The following is a 19,084-nucleotide window of genomic DNA, read 5'->3' on the forward strand; positions in this document are numbered from 1 at the left end:
TCTCTACTAACATAGTCTTAAGCAGTTTCTTCCTAATTAGGTAACACTTCCCAAATACATAAATCCCACAAGCTTTTTAATGTGTATACTGTTGAAGTTAGTTACGCTTGTCTAGACAATATTATGCGATATATATGTGTGTGTATGTGTGTATGTATGTATGTATGTATGTATGTATGTATGTATGTTTGTATGTATGCATGTATGTATGCATTATGTATGTATGTATGTATACGCGTACGCATTTCAGTTTCATTCATGTTGAGGCCCTTTTTCACATACTCCTCGGACCTGTATGTTTTCATTTTCACTTCAGTTTTCAAATCATGAAAATCCTTAAGAGTACATAGTTATAGTCTTTACATAACTACATAGTCATTGTAGAAAGGGGTGCAGGATCATAACTCCTAGGGTCGAAAAGCATCCACATGTAACGTATTGCATTCTTGGACAAAATATGCTATTAGCATATGACAATGTTCTTTTCCTTAACGAGCTACAAAGCCATTGACTCGGTAGCTTTGTAACAGACAATAAATTGATACTACTTTCACGAGTATCATTCCTAGAATATTATTTCTAGTAAAAAATCAACGGGCTAACAGGATCGTTAGGACATCAGAATTAATGCCCTGCAGTATTTCTTTTGCTTCTTTACAATCTGAGTTCAAATCCCAACAAGGTCCACTTTGCCTTTCATTCCTCTATGGCTGATAAAATCAAATACCAGTCAAATAATGGTATCAGCAACCTCACTAGTGCTAGTGGTATGAAAAAGGGACCCAGTACACACTGTAAAGTGGTTGGCATTAAGAAGGGCATCCAGCCATAGAAACCGTGCCAAAGCTGACATTGGAACTCTCAACGTAGTCCTGCGCATTGTTGGATCCTGTCAAACTGTCCAAGCTCTGCAGGCGTGGAAAACAAATGTTAAATGATGATGATAATGATTATGATAACGATAATTATGATGATTTCACTCATACAAAATTTCAGGCCTTTTGCCTCAGAAACAATTATTTTCTGAAAATACGGCACGTATTCCCAAGAGCTTGATGAACCAAGTCATAAATAGAATTACGTGCCTAGAAACAGAATGGAATGTTTTTAACACATATAGTTGTCACATATGAATGGATACTATAATTCTTTATTCGTTTGGTTAACAGAAAACAAACTGTGTGAGTGGTTGGTATTGGGAAGTGAAAACCCCAGTTATATAACATCTGCTCTCTAGCAATTTGTAAAACTGTTTCAATATTTCAAAGAATGATCCAGTTCGCTACGATAATTTTATTTGAATAATTCTAGCTCAAAATTTAATTATGTGTTTAATTTATGGATTGCAAAATATTTTTTAACCTGTTTATTTTTAAATGTCTCAGTAAATTGAAATAATTCTATTTCTCTACAATTCTGTAATTTGAAAAATAAAATGTGGCATTCGATTAACCAACAATTATTTGTCGTGCACTACCCATTCTATATTTAATATCACTGCTACAAAGCTAGCTAGGACAGCATAACCTACCCGATGAAGAAGAACAAGTGCACATACGTGCAAGGATAGCTATGTGGTTAACAAACTTACTTTAGAACCATGTGGCTTTATGTTCGATACTACTGGGTGGAAGCTTGTGTGTGTGCATGTAAGTGTATGACTCTGTATGTGTGTGTGTGTAGAGGAAATCGAAAATAAAAATAAACACAAAACACGAAAATTTAAAAGGGCGTGCACAGTGAATGTTGTAGGTCCACGCTCAGTTTAAGATGGAAAAAAGATGGTGTGTTTGACGTTTCGAGCTTGGCTCTTCGTCAGAAAGTGGAAAAGGTCTGGAGAGAAGGAACAAAATAGTCCAAGAAAAGCGCGTGTCGTTGCATGGGGTGGGGTGTTTGTATATAGTGCATATATATATACATATATACATATGTATACTCATACACACGCACATAATTATATTCATCATGAAGCTATAGGAAAATTCATGTTTGCTTTGAAAATTAAAAAAATCTGGACGTAAAGAAAAGTAAATGTTTATAATGGAAATGAAATATACTTCACAGCAATTAATGTAACTACAGAAATATAATCGTGTCTAGTAAATTCATTCTTGTGTGTAAAAGGATATTGTTTAAGTGTTGCCTTATGCCGTTTCATATGTGCTATCAAACAGCATCTGAATCTGTTGTTTTTGCACTGTTTGGATTATTACAGGTCAAATAGGAGAGGAGATTGACCAGGGAACAAAGATGAGTCGAGGCAAAAGAGGTAAGAGAAATAAAAAAAAGGTCAAAGTTTAGGGGTTTAGCACACATAGAATATTAAAAGTGGGGCTGTGTGGTAAAAAGTTTGCTCCCCAACCACAAGGTTCCGGGTTCAGTCCCACCGTGTGGCTTCTCGGGCAAGTACCTTCTACTATAGCCTCGGGCCGACTAAAGTCTTGCGGTGGATTTAGTAGACCGGAAACAGGAAAATGACCGTCATACACACACACATACACACATATTTATATATATTTATATATATATATGCATCAATATATGTGTATTTTTGTGCCCTTGTTTGTCCCACCACCACTGCTTGACAACCGGTGTTGGTTTGATTACGTCCCATAACATAGCAGATTGGGGAAAAAGACCGATAGAATAAGTATCAGGCTTTAAAAGAGTACTGGGTCTGATTCAATTGCCTAAAAATTGTTCAAGGTGGTACCCGTAGTCTTATGACTGAAACAAGTAAAAGAAAAATGGCTACGAAGATCAGATAGTTTGGGGTAGCCCTACTCGTCCACGCATAGCTATCAAGATACATTCAATTGTAATTTCATATTTAGTACCCCCCAGATTGATTGCTGTAAATATATTTTCACATACCTCTGACAGTCCTGTCTTGCATATGTTTTACATGCAATCTTTTTATCTGAAATTGTTAAAAATAAATCTTCATTGCATAAATCTCACCAGTCATGAAGGGCCTGTAAATACTATGGATGTTAACCATTTTTCCAGACATTCCCAACTAATTACTAATTAACTGGCACTCCATCGGTTATGATAATGAGGGTTCTAGTTGATCCAATCAATGGAACAGTCTGCTCATGAAATTAATATGCAAGTGGCTGAGTACTCCACAGACACGCATACCCTTAACGAAGTTCTCAGTGAGATTCAGCATGACAGAGAATGCAACAAGACTAACCCTTTGAAATTCAGGTACTACGTATTTTTGCCAGTTTCAACATAAAATAAAGTGCCTTGCTCATAGACACAATGCACCCCTTACCACTAAGCCACACTCATTCATTTCCAGACATTCTAATAATAAAAATCAATCAAAATTTGCACACTTTAAAGTATTCCATTTTGCTCGTCTCTGATGCTATCTTTAGCAAATCTGTCAGTCATACATTAAAACAGGTTGGACAAAAGCCTGTATGTATATGTTAAGCTCTGACTGCATCCACACAAAACCAAAGGGCACATTACAGAATGTTTGTGTAAAATACACCTGTGCCAGTCCCCATAGAAAGCACCTGTGCTGGTCTGCATACAAAGCCCTCAGCACACTCTGTAAAGTGGTTGGCATTTAGGACGTCATTCAGGCATAGAAACCATGCCAACCCAGACTGGAAGCTGGTGCAGCTCTCTAACTTGCCAGCTCTGATCAAACCATCCAACCCATGCCAGCATGGAAAATGGATGTTAAATGACGATGATGATGATGATGATGATGATGACGATGACGATGACGATGATGATGATGTTTGAGACACATATCAGGAGAGAATGTATCATATGTGTTGCATATTGGAAGACCCTGCTAGAGCTGACTAGAGTCAGTTGGAAGGGCCACTTAACCCCAACACTGGAAACATTGCTGGCTAACACTTGTGCTCACCTGTTTTAGTGACACATTGTTATCATTGCTGTTGTTGTGTAACCTCTGATTACAGATGATCAAATAGACCTATGATCAAAGGTGTTCCATCCATGACATGCAAGAAAGACTACACTATCCAGTATACCCTTTTTAATGTTGGTTCTGGTTTAGTCACTAAGGACAGCAATTTTAAAAAGACGGGTTAGTTTGCTAAATAGACCCCAACTGATACTTGACCAGGTCTTTATTTTATCATCCTTATAGGGATAAAAAATGAAAGTGGGATTTGAACTCAAGACATAAAGAGCTGAAACCAATTACCACATCACATTTTCCCAACTCTCTAACGATTCTGCCAGCTCACCAATTTTCCATCCATTTTAATATGGTAGAATGTAGTGTGATAAAGATTTGACTGCTACTTTTAGCAGGTCAAATGATCACATACAGTCTCGAAACACCCACTCATTAGTGACATATTGTGTCCAGCAGTGATTATAGTTACTATTGATTACTTTATTACTGATTAATTAATTATTATTTATTGGGTACCTTATCTATTCTAGATATGATCGATGTCTGATCAAAGCACTGGACTTTAGTGGACTGCTGTCTTTTCCCCATATGTGTGTGTGTGACTATTGACCAAGACCTTTGGTAATATGACATGCTTGAGAAGACCCATCAAGCCAAGTAAAATTGTTCTTATGACCGATACTTGTGTCATGTAATTGGCAATTGTGCCAGTGGCACATAAAAAGCACCTGCTGAGTGCTGGGCCTTGCGGAGGCAGTGACAAGTGACCAAGACTTTTGGCAATATGTCACACTTCAGAAGATCCATGAAGCCAAATGAAATCATAGTCATGGCAGATACTGGTGTCACACAACTGGCATCCATGCTGGTGGCACATAAGCGCACCCAATACACTCTCAGAGTGGTTGGCATTAGGAAGGGCATCCAGCTATAGAAACCATGCCAAATCAGACTGGAGTCTGGTTGCAGCCCTTCAGTTTACTAGCCCTGGTCAAACCGTCCAACCCATGCCAGCATGGACAACAGACATTAAATGATGATGTGTGTTTTTAGTATTAGTATTATTGTTGTTTACATCATCGTTATTTTCGTTGTCTAGCCCTAGATAAAACCTATTAGAACAGATTTATATGCAAAACCATTCTGGTCCAGGACCAGGACCATCCCCTCATATTCTTTTTTTAATATTCAATACTAGAGTAGCTAAGGTGGTGAGCTGGCAGAAACGTTAGCATGCCAGGCAAAATTAGGTTTTGAGTTCAAATTCCGCTGAGGTCGACTTTGCCTTTCATCCTTTCGGGGTTGATAAATTAAGTACCAGTTACGCACTGGGGTCGATGTAATCGACTTAATCCCTTTGTCTGTCCTTGTTTATCCCCTCTGTTTGTAGCCCCTTGTGGACAGTAAAGAAATAAGAATCATTAGCACACTGGGTGAAATGCTTAGTGGTATTTCGTCTGCCGCTACGTTCTGAGTTCAAATTCTGCCATGGTCGACTTTGCCTTTCATCCTTTTGGGGTCGATAAATTAAGTACCAGTTACCTGATGGGGATCGATCTAATCGACTGGCCATCTCCCCAAAAATTTCAGGTCTTGTGCCTAGATTAGAAAAGAATAATAGAATAGCTAGGACCTCATTATCTAATATGGCTTGGCTGTGTTTAAGGATGAATTGATGTGATGTATATTTCACTCATTAAGCTCACACAAAATTGACCCCTTTTAACCAGGGACGTTAACAGCTCAAAATAAGTTTTAGTTATGTACTTTGGCTAAATATTTTTTTAACATTATGGTGATGGTGTTGGTGTTGGTGTTCTTGTTGATGGTGGTGGTGGTGGTGGTGATGGCATTTACAATGGCATTTGTGGTATCGGAGATATCTATGATGGTGATGGTGTTTATGGTGATGGTGATGGTGAGGTATTTTTAGTGGTGATTGTGACGAGGTGGTGTTGATGGTGGTGTTCATAACGGTATTTGTGGTGGCGATATTGGTGGTGATATTCATGGTTGTGTTGGCGTTGTTTTGGGGATGAAAGTAGAGCAGAGAGGTTGGGTTTTTATTTGTGGTGGTGGTGGTGGTGGAGGTGTTTTTTCGTGGTTATTGTGAAGATGGTGATGGTAGTGTTTCTGAGGGTTGTTGCAGCGAGAAACTTGCTAATACAGACTGTCGTTAATTAAAACGATAAAGACGACGATGACAACAATGATGATGATAATGAAGATGATGATGATGATGGTGGCAGTGGCAGTGGCAGTGACGCTGATGATACTGATGTTGATAATGATAATGATGATGATGATGACGACATCAACGACAACAAGGATGAAAATTAAATACCTTGTGGTATCTAATTTTGCTTTTTTTTTTTACATTTCATTCAGAGTTCAAACCGCTCCAAAAAAAATTTGCATTTCACTCTTCCTCAGTTGATAAATTAGTACCAGTAAAATACTGGGACAGATATAACCAACAATCATAATCATCATCTACAAACTATTTGTTAAATTGCAGCGTACCTTCCCTACAGTGGACACGGCTTGCAAAGACCTGTTGAAGCAAGTGAAATCGGAATCGAAATCAAATTCGATGACTGGCATCCGTGCTAGTGGAGCACTAAGAGCACCATCCGAGCGTGATCGTTGCTAGAGAGGCTAACTGGCGTTTGTGCCGTGGCATGTAAAAAGCACCATTCAAGTGTGATCGTTACCAGTGTCGCCTTACTGGCACTTGTGCCAGTGTGCAGATGACACGTAAAAAACAGCACGATTTTTCCATGGCCATTGCCAGTACTGCCTGACTGGCCCTCGTGTCGGTGGCACGTAAAAGCACCCACTACACTCTCGGAGTGGTTGGCGTTAGGAAGGGCATCCAGCTGTAGAAAATCTGCCAGATCAAGATTGGAGCCTGGTGCAGCTATCTGGTTCACCAGCACCAGTCCTCAGTCAAATCGTCCAACCCATGCTAGCATGGAAAGCGGACGATAAACGATGATGATGATGAGGAGGAGGAGGATGTTCTTCCATAATTCATGGACACTCAAGTCCCCAGCAGGTGCAATTACGGCAGTTAATTGAGCCATTTAATTTAAATCTAGCCTCATCACTCCAAGCAATCTTTGTTCGAATGTCTGCAACTTAAGTACCACTTAGAAAATTCCACTCTTTGGTTTGGATCGTCTTCATTGAGAGCATGGACTATTCTTGGAATGTAACTTTCCCAATGATAGCACTTCAAAATGTGATAAACGCTTGATTTTGAAATTCCCATTTCTGAACTTACTTGCTGCACAGATTTTCTTCAACTCTAACAATACGTTTCCAGTACCATTTCTTGATTTGTGGGGACTTATTAATGTCCATAGCCTTCCAGAATATTTCCTGTGGTCATTCTAAACAGTTCCATCTAATTCAAACTTCTCTCTAATTCAAATGATGGTAAGTTTTGTATAAAAGCAATTTAAGACCAAACAAAAGGATTACTCAATAATTTTTTAATAGATTGCATATTACTTGATTTTTACAAGTGAACGGCTGACAAGTTTTAGCTTGTTTGCTGTCATCAATAAACTGAAGACTCAAGTATGCTTGAGTATGCATCCAGCCATAGAAGCAAATCACTGGAGTCAGGTGCAGCTCTACAGTTCTGGTCAAACCATCTAACCCATGCCAGCATGGAAAGCGGGTAGTAAATAATGATGGTGATGATGATGATGTATATATATTTGTGCGTTTGTGTGTGTGTGTGTGTGTGTGTGTGTGTGTGTGTGTGTGTGTGTGTGTGTGTTTGTGTGTGTGTGTGTATGTATATATATATATATATATATATATATATATGTATGTATGTATGTATGTCATTATTCGGTTTTATTTTGAGATTTCTTGCCAATGGAGAAAGAGCCGGTTTCTAAAGTAGATCCAAGGCTCCTTCATTGGAATTTCATTTTCAACAACAGGGTATTTTTGCCAGTATATATGTGCGTATGTATGCATGTATGTATGTATGTATGTATGAGACAGATGAGTGACAACCTGGCCACTGGTGGTGGTGTAACACACCATACTAATCATATCTGTCGGGCATGTGGAAGAGAGTGTAATTCGGCAGGAGGACTTAAACGACATGCAAAGGTACATGAAGCCCAGTTACAACTACAGCCAGCTATTACCATTAAAGGTTTTAGTTGCCAATTCTGTACAAGACATTGTAGATCTTTAGCTGGGTTAAAAAGTCACATTCGATCACAGCACTGATAACAGTTAAGCTTCGTGCAATGGCCATATTCGATAACGAGGGGGCAGCCATAATGTATGTATGTATGTATGTATGTGTGCTGATTTGTCAGTTTTGTTTTATGTATGTATTCTCATGCATATAGTCACATATCTAGACATACTCATGTATATTTAAACGATGAACTTGCATGTATGTATAATTCACATGGAGATTATCAACAACAACATTACAAGTATAGTTTTTGTTTGTCAGAATGTCACTTCGATACCGTAGTACATTTCACTGCTTGTTGGGGCGATCAGCATCAATGTTATGGTACCTATTTAACAGCCAGACTGACTGGGCTGACAAGACACAAACATCTTTAACATGAAATTATCACAACACAATGCAACACAGGTGGATACAAACTACAATCTTTTCAGTCAATGTTGTTGTTATGGCATAAGGAAGGAAAAATACATTAGTTTATAAATAACAAGATGGCACCAACAAACCTGTTGTAAAATTCGGAAATTCGATATTTGTGTGTTTGTGTATATATATATATATATATATATATATATATATATATTTACTTTGATGTTGTGTATTTTTATTAGTTGGTGTATATTTGTAAAAGATTCCGGTCGATTATACTTAGATTAATATGACATCTCGTATTATTAAATTTATCTCCATCAACCGGAAAGACGTGCACAGCCATATCTGCAAACTGACAATAATAGATTTGTATAAAGTATTGTTAGCTTAAGATGAGAAGTAATTTATCTTCTCAAGATATTGGCTCTTTCTTATTCAACCGATCTTATTCAATTATCACAGTAAATCAGAGGTAAGCTATATGTGAACTATGTCTGTAAGCAAATCCTGATTTTTTTTTTTTCACTGTTAAGCAATTTTCATTTCATGACAGCCATTGTTAAAACGAGCCTCGTAAGACTTGAGACACCCTCTAAGCATTTGTGCTTAGCTCTAGTATAATACTATGACATAGTTAAAAATATTAATAAATCCCCCTTCCCGGCCTCTTCACACCCCAAACACTACCCAGTTATTTTTCTGGTATTTTCTGGTATCAGATAAAATCTGTGAATAGGAATATGTACCGTAAATCCTCGAGTATAATCCGCCTTTTTTCCCCAAAATTTAGAGGTCAAAATCCCTAGTGCATACTATATACGAGGTTAAAACTGAAAAATATTTTCTAAGCAATGTCCGAGTCTCTATTTACTGTCCGGCAATGTTTATTCAGATGCATTTTGTGATGTCAGGCGCGAAAATACCTTAAGCTAAGCCTGAAAGCAATGAAGTCATAAAAGAATCATCCATAACTTGCAGTAAGCAGCATTTATTAAAATAAAAGTATTCAGAACACAGAATGACATGTAACAAAAACAATTTGCAAACATATTTACATTCCCATATAACAGTTAAGAACATCACCATTATTGTATTACACATGCGTGGAAGTTTTTGTTCGACTAGGTGCTGCTGGCTTAATTATGCACGACTCAAGTTAGAGAAGGAGTGCGTATTATATACAAGGTTTAGGTTTTCCAGAGGTACAGCCCCCTAAAAATCTCCTGTGTATTATACTCAAGGGCAGACTATACTTGAGGATTTACGGTACATAGATAAATTTTAGACAAGAAATAATTGTTACAGTTACAGTATTTGAAAAGAGCTTGTTATGCCTTGGGAGCGTCATAATGCCAATAATCATAAACACATGCACTGGTTCAATATCACTTCTTTATTGTTAGTCAATTGGTTAAATATCTAACCAACTATCTAATCGATCATTTGTTTAATGTGCTGGTCAAGCAATCACTTGGTTGTTTGTTTGTTAAAGTCTTTTCATCACTATTCATGACCTCATTGGTGACATGCATATCCTTGCAGAACTTAGCTGACCAGTTATTGTTGCATGCTACACTACCCCCATGACCTTTTTGCTGTAATACAAAGATAATGTTGGCCTTTGTATTTCATCTTCCTATGTATAGGTGTAGGAGTGGCTGTGTGGTAAGCAGCCTGCTTACCAACCACATGGTTCTGGGTTCAGTCCCATTGTGTGGCACCTTGGGCAAGTGTCTTCTACTATAGCCTCAGGCCAACCAAAGCCTTGTGAGTGGATTTGGTGGATGGGAACTGAAAGAATCCCATCGTATATATATAGTTAATCCGAACATGAAAACACAAAGAAAAAACACAACAATGCGAGGACGTGGAACAAGTATAGTATTATTGGACACTCAGGAAAGGAAAGAAAGAAGGAAAATTTAATGTTTCGAGCAGAGCTCTTCATCAGAAACATAGGAAAAGGAAAGATCCGAGGAAGAGAAGATGGAGGAAAAAAAATCACCAACGATACACACGCAGTCACATACACACACACATATATATATATATATATATATATATATATATATATATATATAATATATATATATATATATATATAATATATATATATATATGTATGTGTGTGTGTCTGTGTTTGTCCCCCCAACATTGCTTGACAACTGATGCTGGTGTCAAGCAATAATAAAATAAGTACTAGGCTTACAAAGAATATTGTCCTGGGGTCGATTTGCTCAACTAAAAGGCGGTGCTCCAGCATGGCCACAGTCAAATGACTGAAACAAGTAAAAGTGTAAAAGAGTAACTCGCACAAAGACCTCTTGCTTTTGTTTTTGGTGATGTCTTTCTTTCTAAGCTGACATTTTCAACTCTTAAGCTTGTCAAAGTGTTAATGTCTGTATTTACAAATATTATTTGTTTTCTTGTCCTTATTTCTTCTTTATACCTTCTTTATGCTCTGGGGTTTTTTCTTTATGTTTGTTTTAAAGTTTTCAGAGGCCCCTTTCTTTTTAATATTTTGGGCGCATATTCACTGCTAACATTTTTTGTGGTTAGTACACCTCATATGATCTCCCACCACCTTCAAACGCTTTCTGCCTTTATTCACTAATAAACAAATATTTTTGCAGATACAAAATATTAAGAAATTTCCATTCCAGTTTAATGGGGCAGACGCTTAAATGTTTTAAAGTCATTAATTGGCAAAATAAGATAAAATAGAAAAACAAACTTCCTTTCCATTAGATTAAACATAGCAGATACGATTCTACTCTGGAACCATTAGGAAATGTCTGCTCATCACAAAAATACAACATCCACTACTACTGCCACTGCCTCGGCAGCAGCAGCAGCAGCAGCAGCAGTGGTGGTATTGGTGGTGGTGGTGGTGGTAGTGTTAGTAGTAGTAGTAGTAGTAGTAGTAGTTTCTAAATTTGGTGCAAAATGTTTTCCTTTTTTTTTTAATCTTAAATAATTTCCAGATTCCTAAAAGATTTAAATTGTATGTGTTTTTATAAAAAAGTAGTTTTTTTTTATACAAAGAAACCCAAGTTATATAGCTTACAAAAAATATTTATTTCTTAAAAATAATTGCTGTGTCAACTATATATCATAAATCTTTGAATTTATTAATAAAAATTCTGAATGTCACTGTAAGTCACTGGAACTTTTATATTAAATAGTATTAGTGAACATTCATCAAATATATATATATATCAAATGTAAGAAAATCTTTTTAAACTTTATATATGAATACATTTTTTTAGCATTTATAACAATAATAATGATTTTAAGGATTTAGTTAATAAATATTTTTAAATGGTCTCCAAAACTGGTGGAAGGGAGCTAAGAAGCTATCCTCAAACCAGAGACTAGACCCAAATGATTACAACAGAATGGACTCTGCTAAAGTCCCACCAAGGTTCCTAGCAGTGATGTTTGTTGGAATACCTGAAGAAGCAAGTTCGTATTTATATACATACACATCCCTGCTTAACACTTCTGTTCTGTATTTCAGATATACATGCACACACACACACATACATTCAGTAATCCCTCAACTATCACTGTTGTTATGTTTCAAAAACCCCTGCGATAGGTGAAAATCTACAAAGTAGAAACAGTACTGTACTGTATATTTTTTTTAATTATTTTTATAATTTGTATATATTTATTTTATTATAAATGCAAAACAACACCATGGGGGAATTGACGTAAGCTTAAATAATAAACCATGATAGGTGACCCACGATATGGTGAGGGATTGCTGTACATATATATATATAAATACATTTTTATCTATATATAGGTGTATGTGTATATATATATACATATATATAAATACATGCATACATATACATACATATACTAATATATGTCGAATCCTCTGTGTGTTAACATGGGCTTCCTAGCAGCACTGTAAACTTCATTTAATCAAGATATTCTTGGCCTGAGGAGTAGCCTGCTGTACCCACATCACTTGGATATTATATATATATTGTGAAGTATATATATATATTATGAAGGCAGGTGGCTTCATGATAAGGGTATGTGTCTCATGATCATAAGGTTTTGAGTTTGATTCCCAGAAGTATTTTGTGTCCTTAAGCAAGACACTTTATTTCACATTGATCCAGTCCACTCATTAAAAAAAGCCATTAAAAAAATCAATAGAAGTGACTTTTTTGTGAATTTTCTATCCAAAACCCAATCAAAATGCCCGAAACCAGCTAGCTGTATGTGATTGGTCAAAAATTTGGGCAGTACTTGCGTGTACGTGCGCACGCACACAGCTGTATATGCATGCACTAGCACTATGACCCAGCAATGCCGGGTCATAGTGCTAGTATTTGATAAGATGGATACATCAAAACCAGTAATATTTTATGAAGCATTCTCTGTGACTTTTCCAACTTTATTTACTATTTTTAACTATAATTTTTGATTTGTATGGACTCCTAACCACTTTTCATCTATATATATATTATATATATATATAATATATATATATATATATATATATATATATATATATATATATATGTATATATATATATATATATATATGTATATATATGTATATATATATATATATATATAAATATATGTATATATATGTATATATATATATATATAATATACACGCACATACACATATACGTTTATAATATACTGTTCAAAGTGATGTCATATACGGAATAGACACTGACAGTTGTCATTGGTGTGTGATATTTCTGAGAATTTCAAAGGAACCTCTTGTCTGTGTTTGTCTGAAGTTGACTTATGATCTTTGATCCATTCTAGCTTTACTTCCTTGTTGATTGTCATCAGAGAAAGGACGAGATGTAAAATGTTCAGGGATCGATTACCTCTGCTGGGAATTAAGAAATTCTCTCTCCAGGTGAAGAATAGTATGCTGATGCTCGCGAGTAAAGAATGTTGTTGCATGATTGATGAATGCAAAGGATATTCTTTTATTTTTTTACTTTTTTACTTGTTTCAGTCATTTGACTGCGGCCATGCTGGAGCACCGCCTTTAGTCGAGCAAATCGACCCCAGGACTTATTCTTTGTAAGCCTAGTACTTATTTTATTGATCTCTTTTGCCGAACCGCTAAGTTACGGGAACGTAAACATACCAGCATCTGTTGTCAAGCGATGTTGGGGAGACAAACACAGACAGACACACAAACATATACACACACGTACATATATATATATATATATATATGTATGTATATGTATATATATATATATATATATATATATATACACATATATACATATATACGACAGGCTTCTTTCAGTCTCCGTCTACTAAATCCACTCACAAGGCTTTGGTCGGCCCAAGGCTATAGTAGAAGACACTTGACCATGCACTGGGACTGAACCCGGAACCATGTGGTTGGCAAGCAAGCTACTTACCACATACTCACTCCTACGCCTATATGCAAAGGTTAGGAAAGAAATGAGGGTGACCGTGCGCCAACGATGGGTTTTTATTTTTTATTTTACCTGCAACAAGCAATGGTGGTGTTTTACAATTTTGAAAAGGCAGACACAGATAACAGTAATCTTTTACAATTTTGGTGCAGCAAATAACAATAGACTTTTACAATTTTCATGCAACAGGTAACAGTGAATATGCAATTTTGGTAAAGCAGATGACAATGGTCTTCTACAATTTCAGCATAGCAGACAACAGTGGCCTTTTAGAATTAGATTTCACTTGACTAGACCTAGACGGGTCTTTGTGTGGAAGCTTTTAACTCTTTTATTCTTGTTTAACCCATGTCAGCTTTTGTTTAATAAAGCTAAAATTGAAACCATTCCAACTATGACTATTTCGTTTTTAGGGGTAATTCCTTTTACGTTCTTTTAATAGAGTAGGGGTCGATTTTAGGGAAATTTTTCTGCTGTTCCTGTCAGATTGAATCGCTAAATCAAGACACCCACGCTGGCTTGCTTTTAGCTATTATTTAAACTTTGCTGTATTTCCCAGTCTACCGGACAGAACAGAAAGACTTCTCTGATGGAAATAATTAAATTCTTAGTTTGAACATGAGACAGTAAATACGGTAACTACTCAAACAGATCTGGAGAATGTTTAAATATTAGTCAGAAGCACATAGCTTGCACTTGCAGACAGATTAGTCACATAAATAGCTGTGCTGTGTATTATATTATTTGTATTGCAGAACAAAGATTGTATCAGACAAGAACTTACTTCATTTCGTGTTGCATTAAAGAATTTGTTTACTTTAAGGAAGCATTTTTTTTTATCTTTCTTTGATTGGTAAATGATCTATTGGGAATTCCTTTCATGTATTGTTTAGCATAATCTAAACTAAGTGCTTCAGAGCTGTTCCAATGCAGTTCTTTCATTATTGTGGCATATTGAATGCAGAGTAATTCAAATAATTCTTTAGTTTCATTAAGCATGTCGTTTACCTTCTTAAGATAATCCACGAAAATCTTCATACAGGTATTAAGCAACCATTTTATTGCATTTCAGATAATGTTGAGTTAAGTTTACTCATCATATAACTCACTTTCTATGTAGTCACTCAATCTGCTGGAAATTAAAACCAAATCTCATGAAAATCTGCACAAACGTCTTATGACAAGGAAAAAAATGGATTGGATGCAATAGCACTAGATGCCTTTAAACTATTCTTGTTTCTTTATTGCCCACAAGGGGCTAAACATTGAGAAGACAAATAAGGACGGACAAAGGGATTAAGTCAATTACATCGACCCCAGTGTGTAACTGGTACTTAATTTATCGTCCTCGAAAGGATGAAAGGCAAAATTAACCTCAGTGGAATTTGAACTCAGAATGTAACAACAGACGAAATATCGCTAAACATTTCATCCGGCGTGCTAACGTTTCTGCCTGCTCACCACCTTACTATTTAAACTATTCTATGCCTTAATAGTCCATGCCTTTAAAATATTAAGATTGTAGCGGCCAGAAAGTTTTTAATCATAGCTCAGCTCAGTCAGTTAGGGTTGCGCTACCACTAACAACAACAACAGCAGTAACATACAAACCAAGTTTACCTAATATACATCTCATTCTCATACATCTTTATCAATTCTTCATATATTGGGTCATCCCATAAATAATGCAGTTTTTTCAATAGAATGAATTAAAAGTCAAAGGGGGTGGGATAAACTACCTGCATCAACTTGCTATAAAAGCAGGCAGTAACTTTACCTTGTTTTTATTCTTAGAGCAAGTTTTGAAGAGTGCAGTTCGATTTTAACAGTTATTTTTTCAAAGTTATAATGGAAGCGACAAAGGGGCATATTCGGCATATTTTGTTTCATGAGTTCAATAAAGGCAACAACGCAACAGAAAGTGTGAAGGATATTAATGTGAAGTATATGGGGATTGGACAATAAGCATAAACCAGTGTCAACGGTGGTTCCAGAAATTCTAAGCTGGAAACTACAGCCTAGAAAACAAGCCTTGTCCTGGAAGATTTGTAGAGCTCAGCAAGGACGTCCTGCAAACCCTTATGGAACAAAATCCCATCGTAACTGTTGAGGAACTAGCAGAGAAGCTTGAATTTGCTCTTTCAGCCATTCATCAACACCTGTGTGCTATTGGGAAAGTTGGCGAATTGGGTCAATGCGTTCTTCACAAACTTTCTGAGTCTAACTGCACACAGAGAGTGAATGCGGGCTTTTCTTTCCTGTCACATATCATGAATGAGCCGTTTTGGGATTGAATAGTGACTGGTGACAAGAAATGGGTTCTCTATGAAAATGTCAAGTACTGAAGGCAGTGAGTAGGGAAAGGAGAAACACCGGCACCCCTGGCTAAAGAAGGTCTTCAGCCATGTAAGGTGTTGCTATGTTTGGTGGGATGTGAAAGGTGTAGTCTACTTGGGGAATTACAACCATGTTTTGTGGTCTGCTACCACAACAGCTCCTTTATAGGATCCAGTTAGCTCAAGACATCATCGGGAGGAACCACGTCCGGTTTCGGCCCCTACTCCTCTACCGTTTTGACATGGCGGGGACCCCCTTTCGGAGGTGTCTTCAGCTCTGGTGTTGGGTGCATGTCTTCTTTCTTCTTCTTTCTTCTGTTCCCTGGCCTCTTCGATGTATCGTCAGCGAGTGTCAGCTGGTGACTGACTGTCTTGTCAAATTTTTCCCTTTAAATACCTGCCGAACTTCTAAACCCAGACCAAACAACGGCAAAGGGGATCTACTGCTGGCCTTGTGCTGAAATTTAAGACCAATAAGTCTATATGAAGTGTAGTTATTGAGTATTGCTTTGTCCATTTAGCCTCCAGTGCAGAGAAATCGTTTTTGGTCTGAATGATGGTTTCAATAATGATAATTGGCATAATTAACAAGATTAATTATAACTAGTTAATTAGTTAATTAATAAATTATTGGATTCATTATTGCAGTTGAAAGCTAGCTGGAATAAAGAACTCAATAGAATGACCAATACCTTACAGTGCCTTACTAAATACATTTCTGCATTCAGTTTCAGTGGTGTGTGGCCCAGTGGATAGGCTAGTTTGGCTTACTATCATTAAGTAGTGGGTTCAATTCTTGGTGCAGGCAGTACATTGTACACTGGCGAAAATAAATTTAAGACCAATGATAAAAGTTCTATTAAATCTCAGAACGAGATGTAAACAGTAATCGCTCGACAATGTAAAGTATAAAAGCCATCACAATATGGCTAACCACAAAGGCGGGGGGGTGTTATTGTAGCTTTTTAGCCCCAGCTGGAGACGATGATCTCCTGGGGCTAAAAAGCTACAGTAACCCCCCCCCCCCTTTGTGGTTAGCCATATTGTGATGGCTTTTATACTTTACATTGATAAAAGTTCTATTTATTACAAAATATTATGTTACTAACGCCATGCAAATTATTTTTATCTTTTACACCTTATGCAGAATTTATTTCTCTTTCGAATGATGCATACAATAACTATTTTTTATACAACGTGAAGAATTCTAATGCTAAATTATAAGGTTGTCCCAAAAGTTCGTAGAGAGTCTTGGAAAATAATGGTCTTTATTTTGAGGAATAATTTTTGTTGTTTTTGTTAGTACTTGGCGAGTAAAAATTCAATTTTCGCAAGTGTTTATGAACTTTTGGGACAACCTAATAATATAAACGTGAGATGGGATGGGATGGGACGGAGTAGGGTGGGATGGTATGGGGTCGGGTGGGATGGGGGATGATCTTGATTTTTGACAACTACAGTGACATCTCTGAACATGTTTTTGAATTGATGATGATTGTTATTATGGTGGAGGTGGGGATGGGGTTGCGGTGGTGGCAATGTTGGTGGAGGTGGTGAGGAGGTGATGAGGTGGTGTGGAGGTTGATGACAATCAGGATAACGAACACAAAATGACAACAATGATGATGATGATGGTGATTGCAGTGGAGGTGGTGGTGGTAGTGATAGTGGTGGTGATCGCGATGTTTATGGTGGTGGTGGTCGTCGTCGTCGTGATGATGGTGGGAAGTTGATCGTCATGATGGTGGTGGTGGTGGTGGTGGTGATGACAATAAGCATTACAATGACGATGATGGTTGTGGTGGTAGAGGTGGTGATGGTGATATTGTTGGCATTGGTGATAATGATGGTGATGGTGGTAGTGGTGGTGGTGGTGATGATATGATGATGACCATGATGATGGTGATGGTACTTTATATTAATATTAAAAAATCAAACGATTGTATCGTCCCCTTTAATTTACTTTTTTCTCTTTCTTTCACTCTGTCTCTCCCCACCTCTCTCTCTCTATCACTCTCTCTCTCCCTTTCTACCCTACTCCCAGGACTCAGCCGCACCCAGATGTTCATCATTGTCACCTGTTCGTCAGTAATAGGTTTGTTCTTCCTGGTAGCAGCAATCATAAGAATCAGGTAAATACGCCTAATTGAGATATAGTTGTTGCAAATGATGTTGTTATTGTGGCTATTGTTGTTGTCATTATTGAAGTTGCTTTTGTTGTTGTTGTTGTAGTTGTTGTTGCTGGTGCCTTAATGTTCTTGTGGTTACATTAGAGTTCATCTAATACAGCACCCTTTGAAACTTGAGTATTGCTTGAGTAACATTTGGTAGATTGGAAATCAGTCTTAAAAAAATTATTTAGCTTTTCAGGTGGAGTTTTCACGAGGTCCCCAAATATGTAACTGTATCGTTTAGCAATATCTACTGCCTTCTTTTTGTCAGAAATATTAGGTTTATGAATGTCAAATTCTAAATCTGAAAGTTTCTAAACTAACCATCTACAGACTCACAACTCTCCATGATATTCTTATCTTTATGTAATTGCTTGATATTTTCAATAATCATTAAAGCTGAAATTGACATACTCTTAGATAACTTTGCACTAATCCACATAAACCACAGCATCTCATTCTGAAAGTTTTTTGGGGTTTTTTTTCTTGACACACATCAACATTTTACTTGTCTTTGAATCAGTCATTAATTTTATAAACTTGTTTTTTGGTTTCATGTCCTAAATTGTCAAAGAACTTATATTATGTTCACACATGATACCAATACAATTCTC

At 36.8% G+C, this 19,084-nt stretch overlaps 1 protein-coding gene across 2 annotated transcripts in view; it reads left to right on the forward strand.

The window, feature by feature from the left end:
- The window catches only part of LOC115217999, a 520,272-nt gene that overhangs the window by 471,086 nt on the left and 30,102 nt on the right, over positions 1 to 19,084 (forward strand). Inside the window, exons 6-7 of one of the 2 annotated variants that reach the window (XM_029787743.2) lie at positions 2,216 to 2,269; positions 18,344 to 18,431. In XM_029787743.2, the coding sequence (XP_029643603.1) occupies positions 2,216 to 2,269; positions 18,344 to 18,431 (142 nt within the window). The remainder of the gene's footprint in view (positions 1 to 2,215; positions 2,270 to 18,343; positions 18,432 to 19,084) is intronic. The other variant, XM_029787744.2, reaches the window with a different exon arrangement.

The sequence above is a fragment of the Octopus sinensis genome, linkage group LG12, assembly GCF_006345805.1.
Source record: "Octopus sinensis linkage group LG12, ASM634580v1, whole genome shotgun sequence".
Classification (NCBI taxonomy): Eukaryota; Metazoa; Mollusca; class Cephalopoda; order Octopoda; family Octopodidae; genus Octopus; species Octopus sinensis.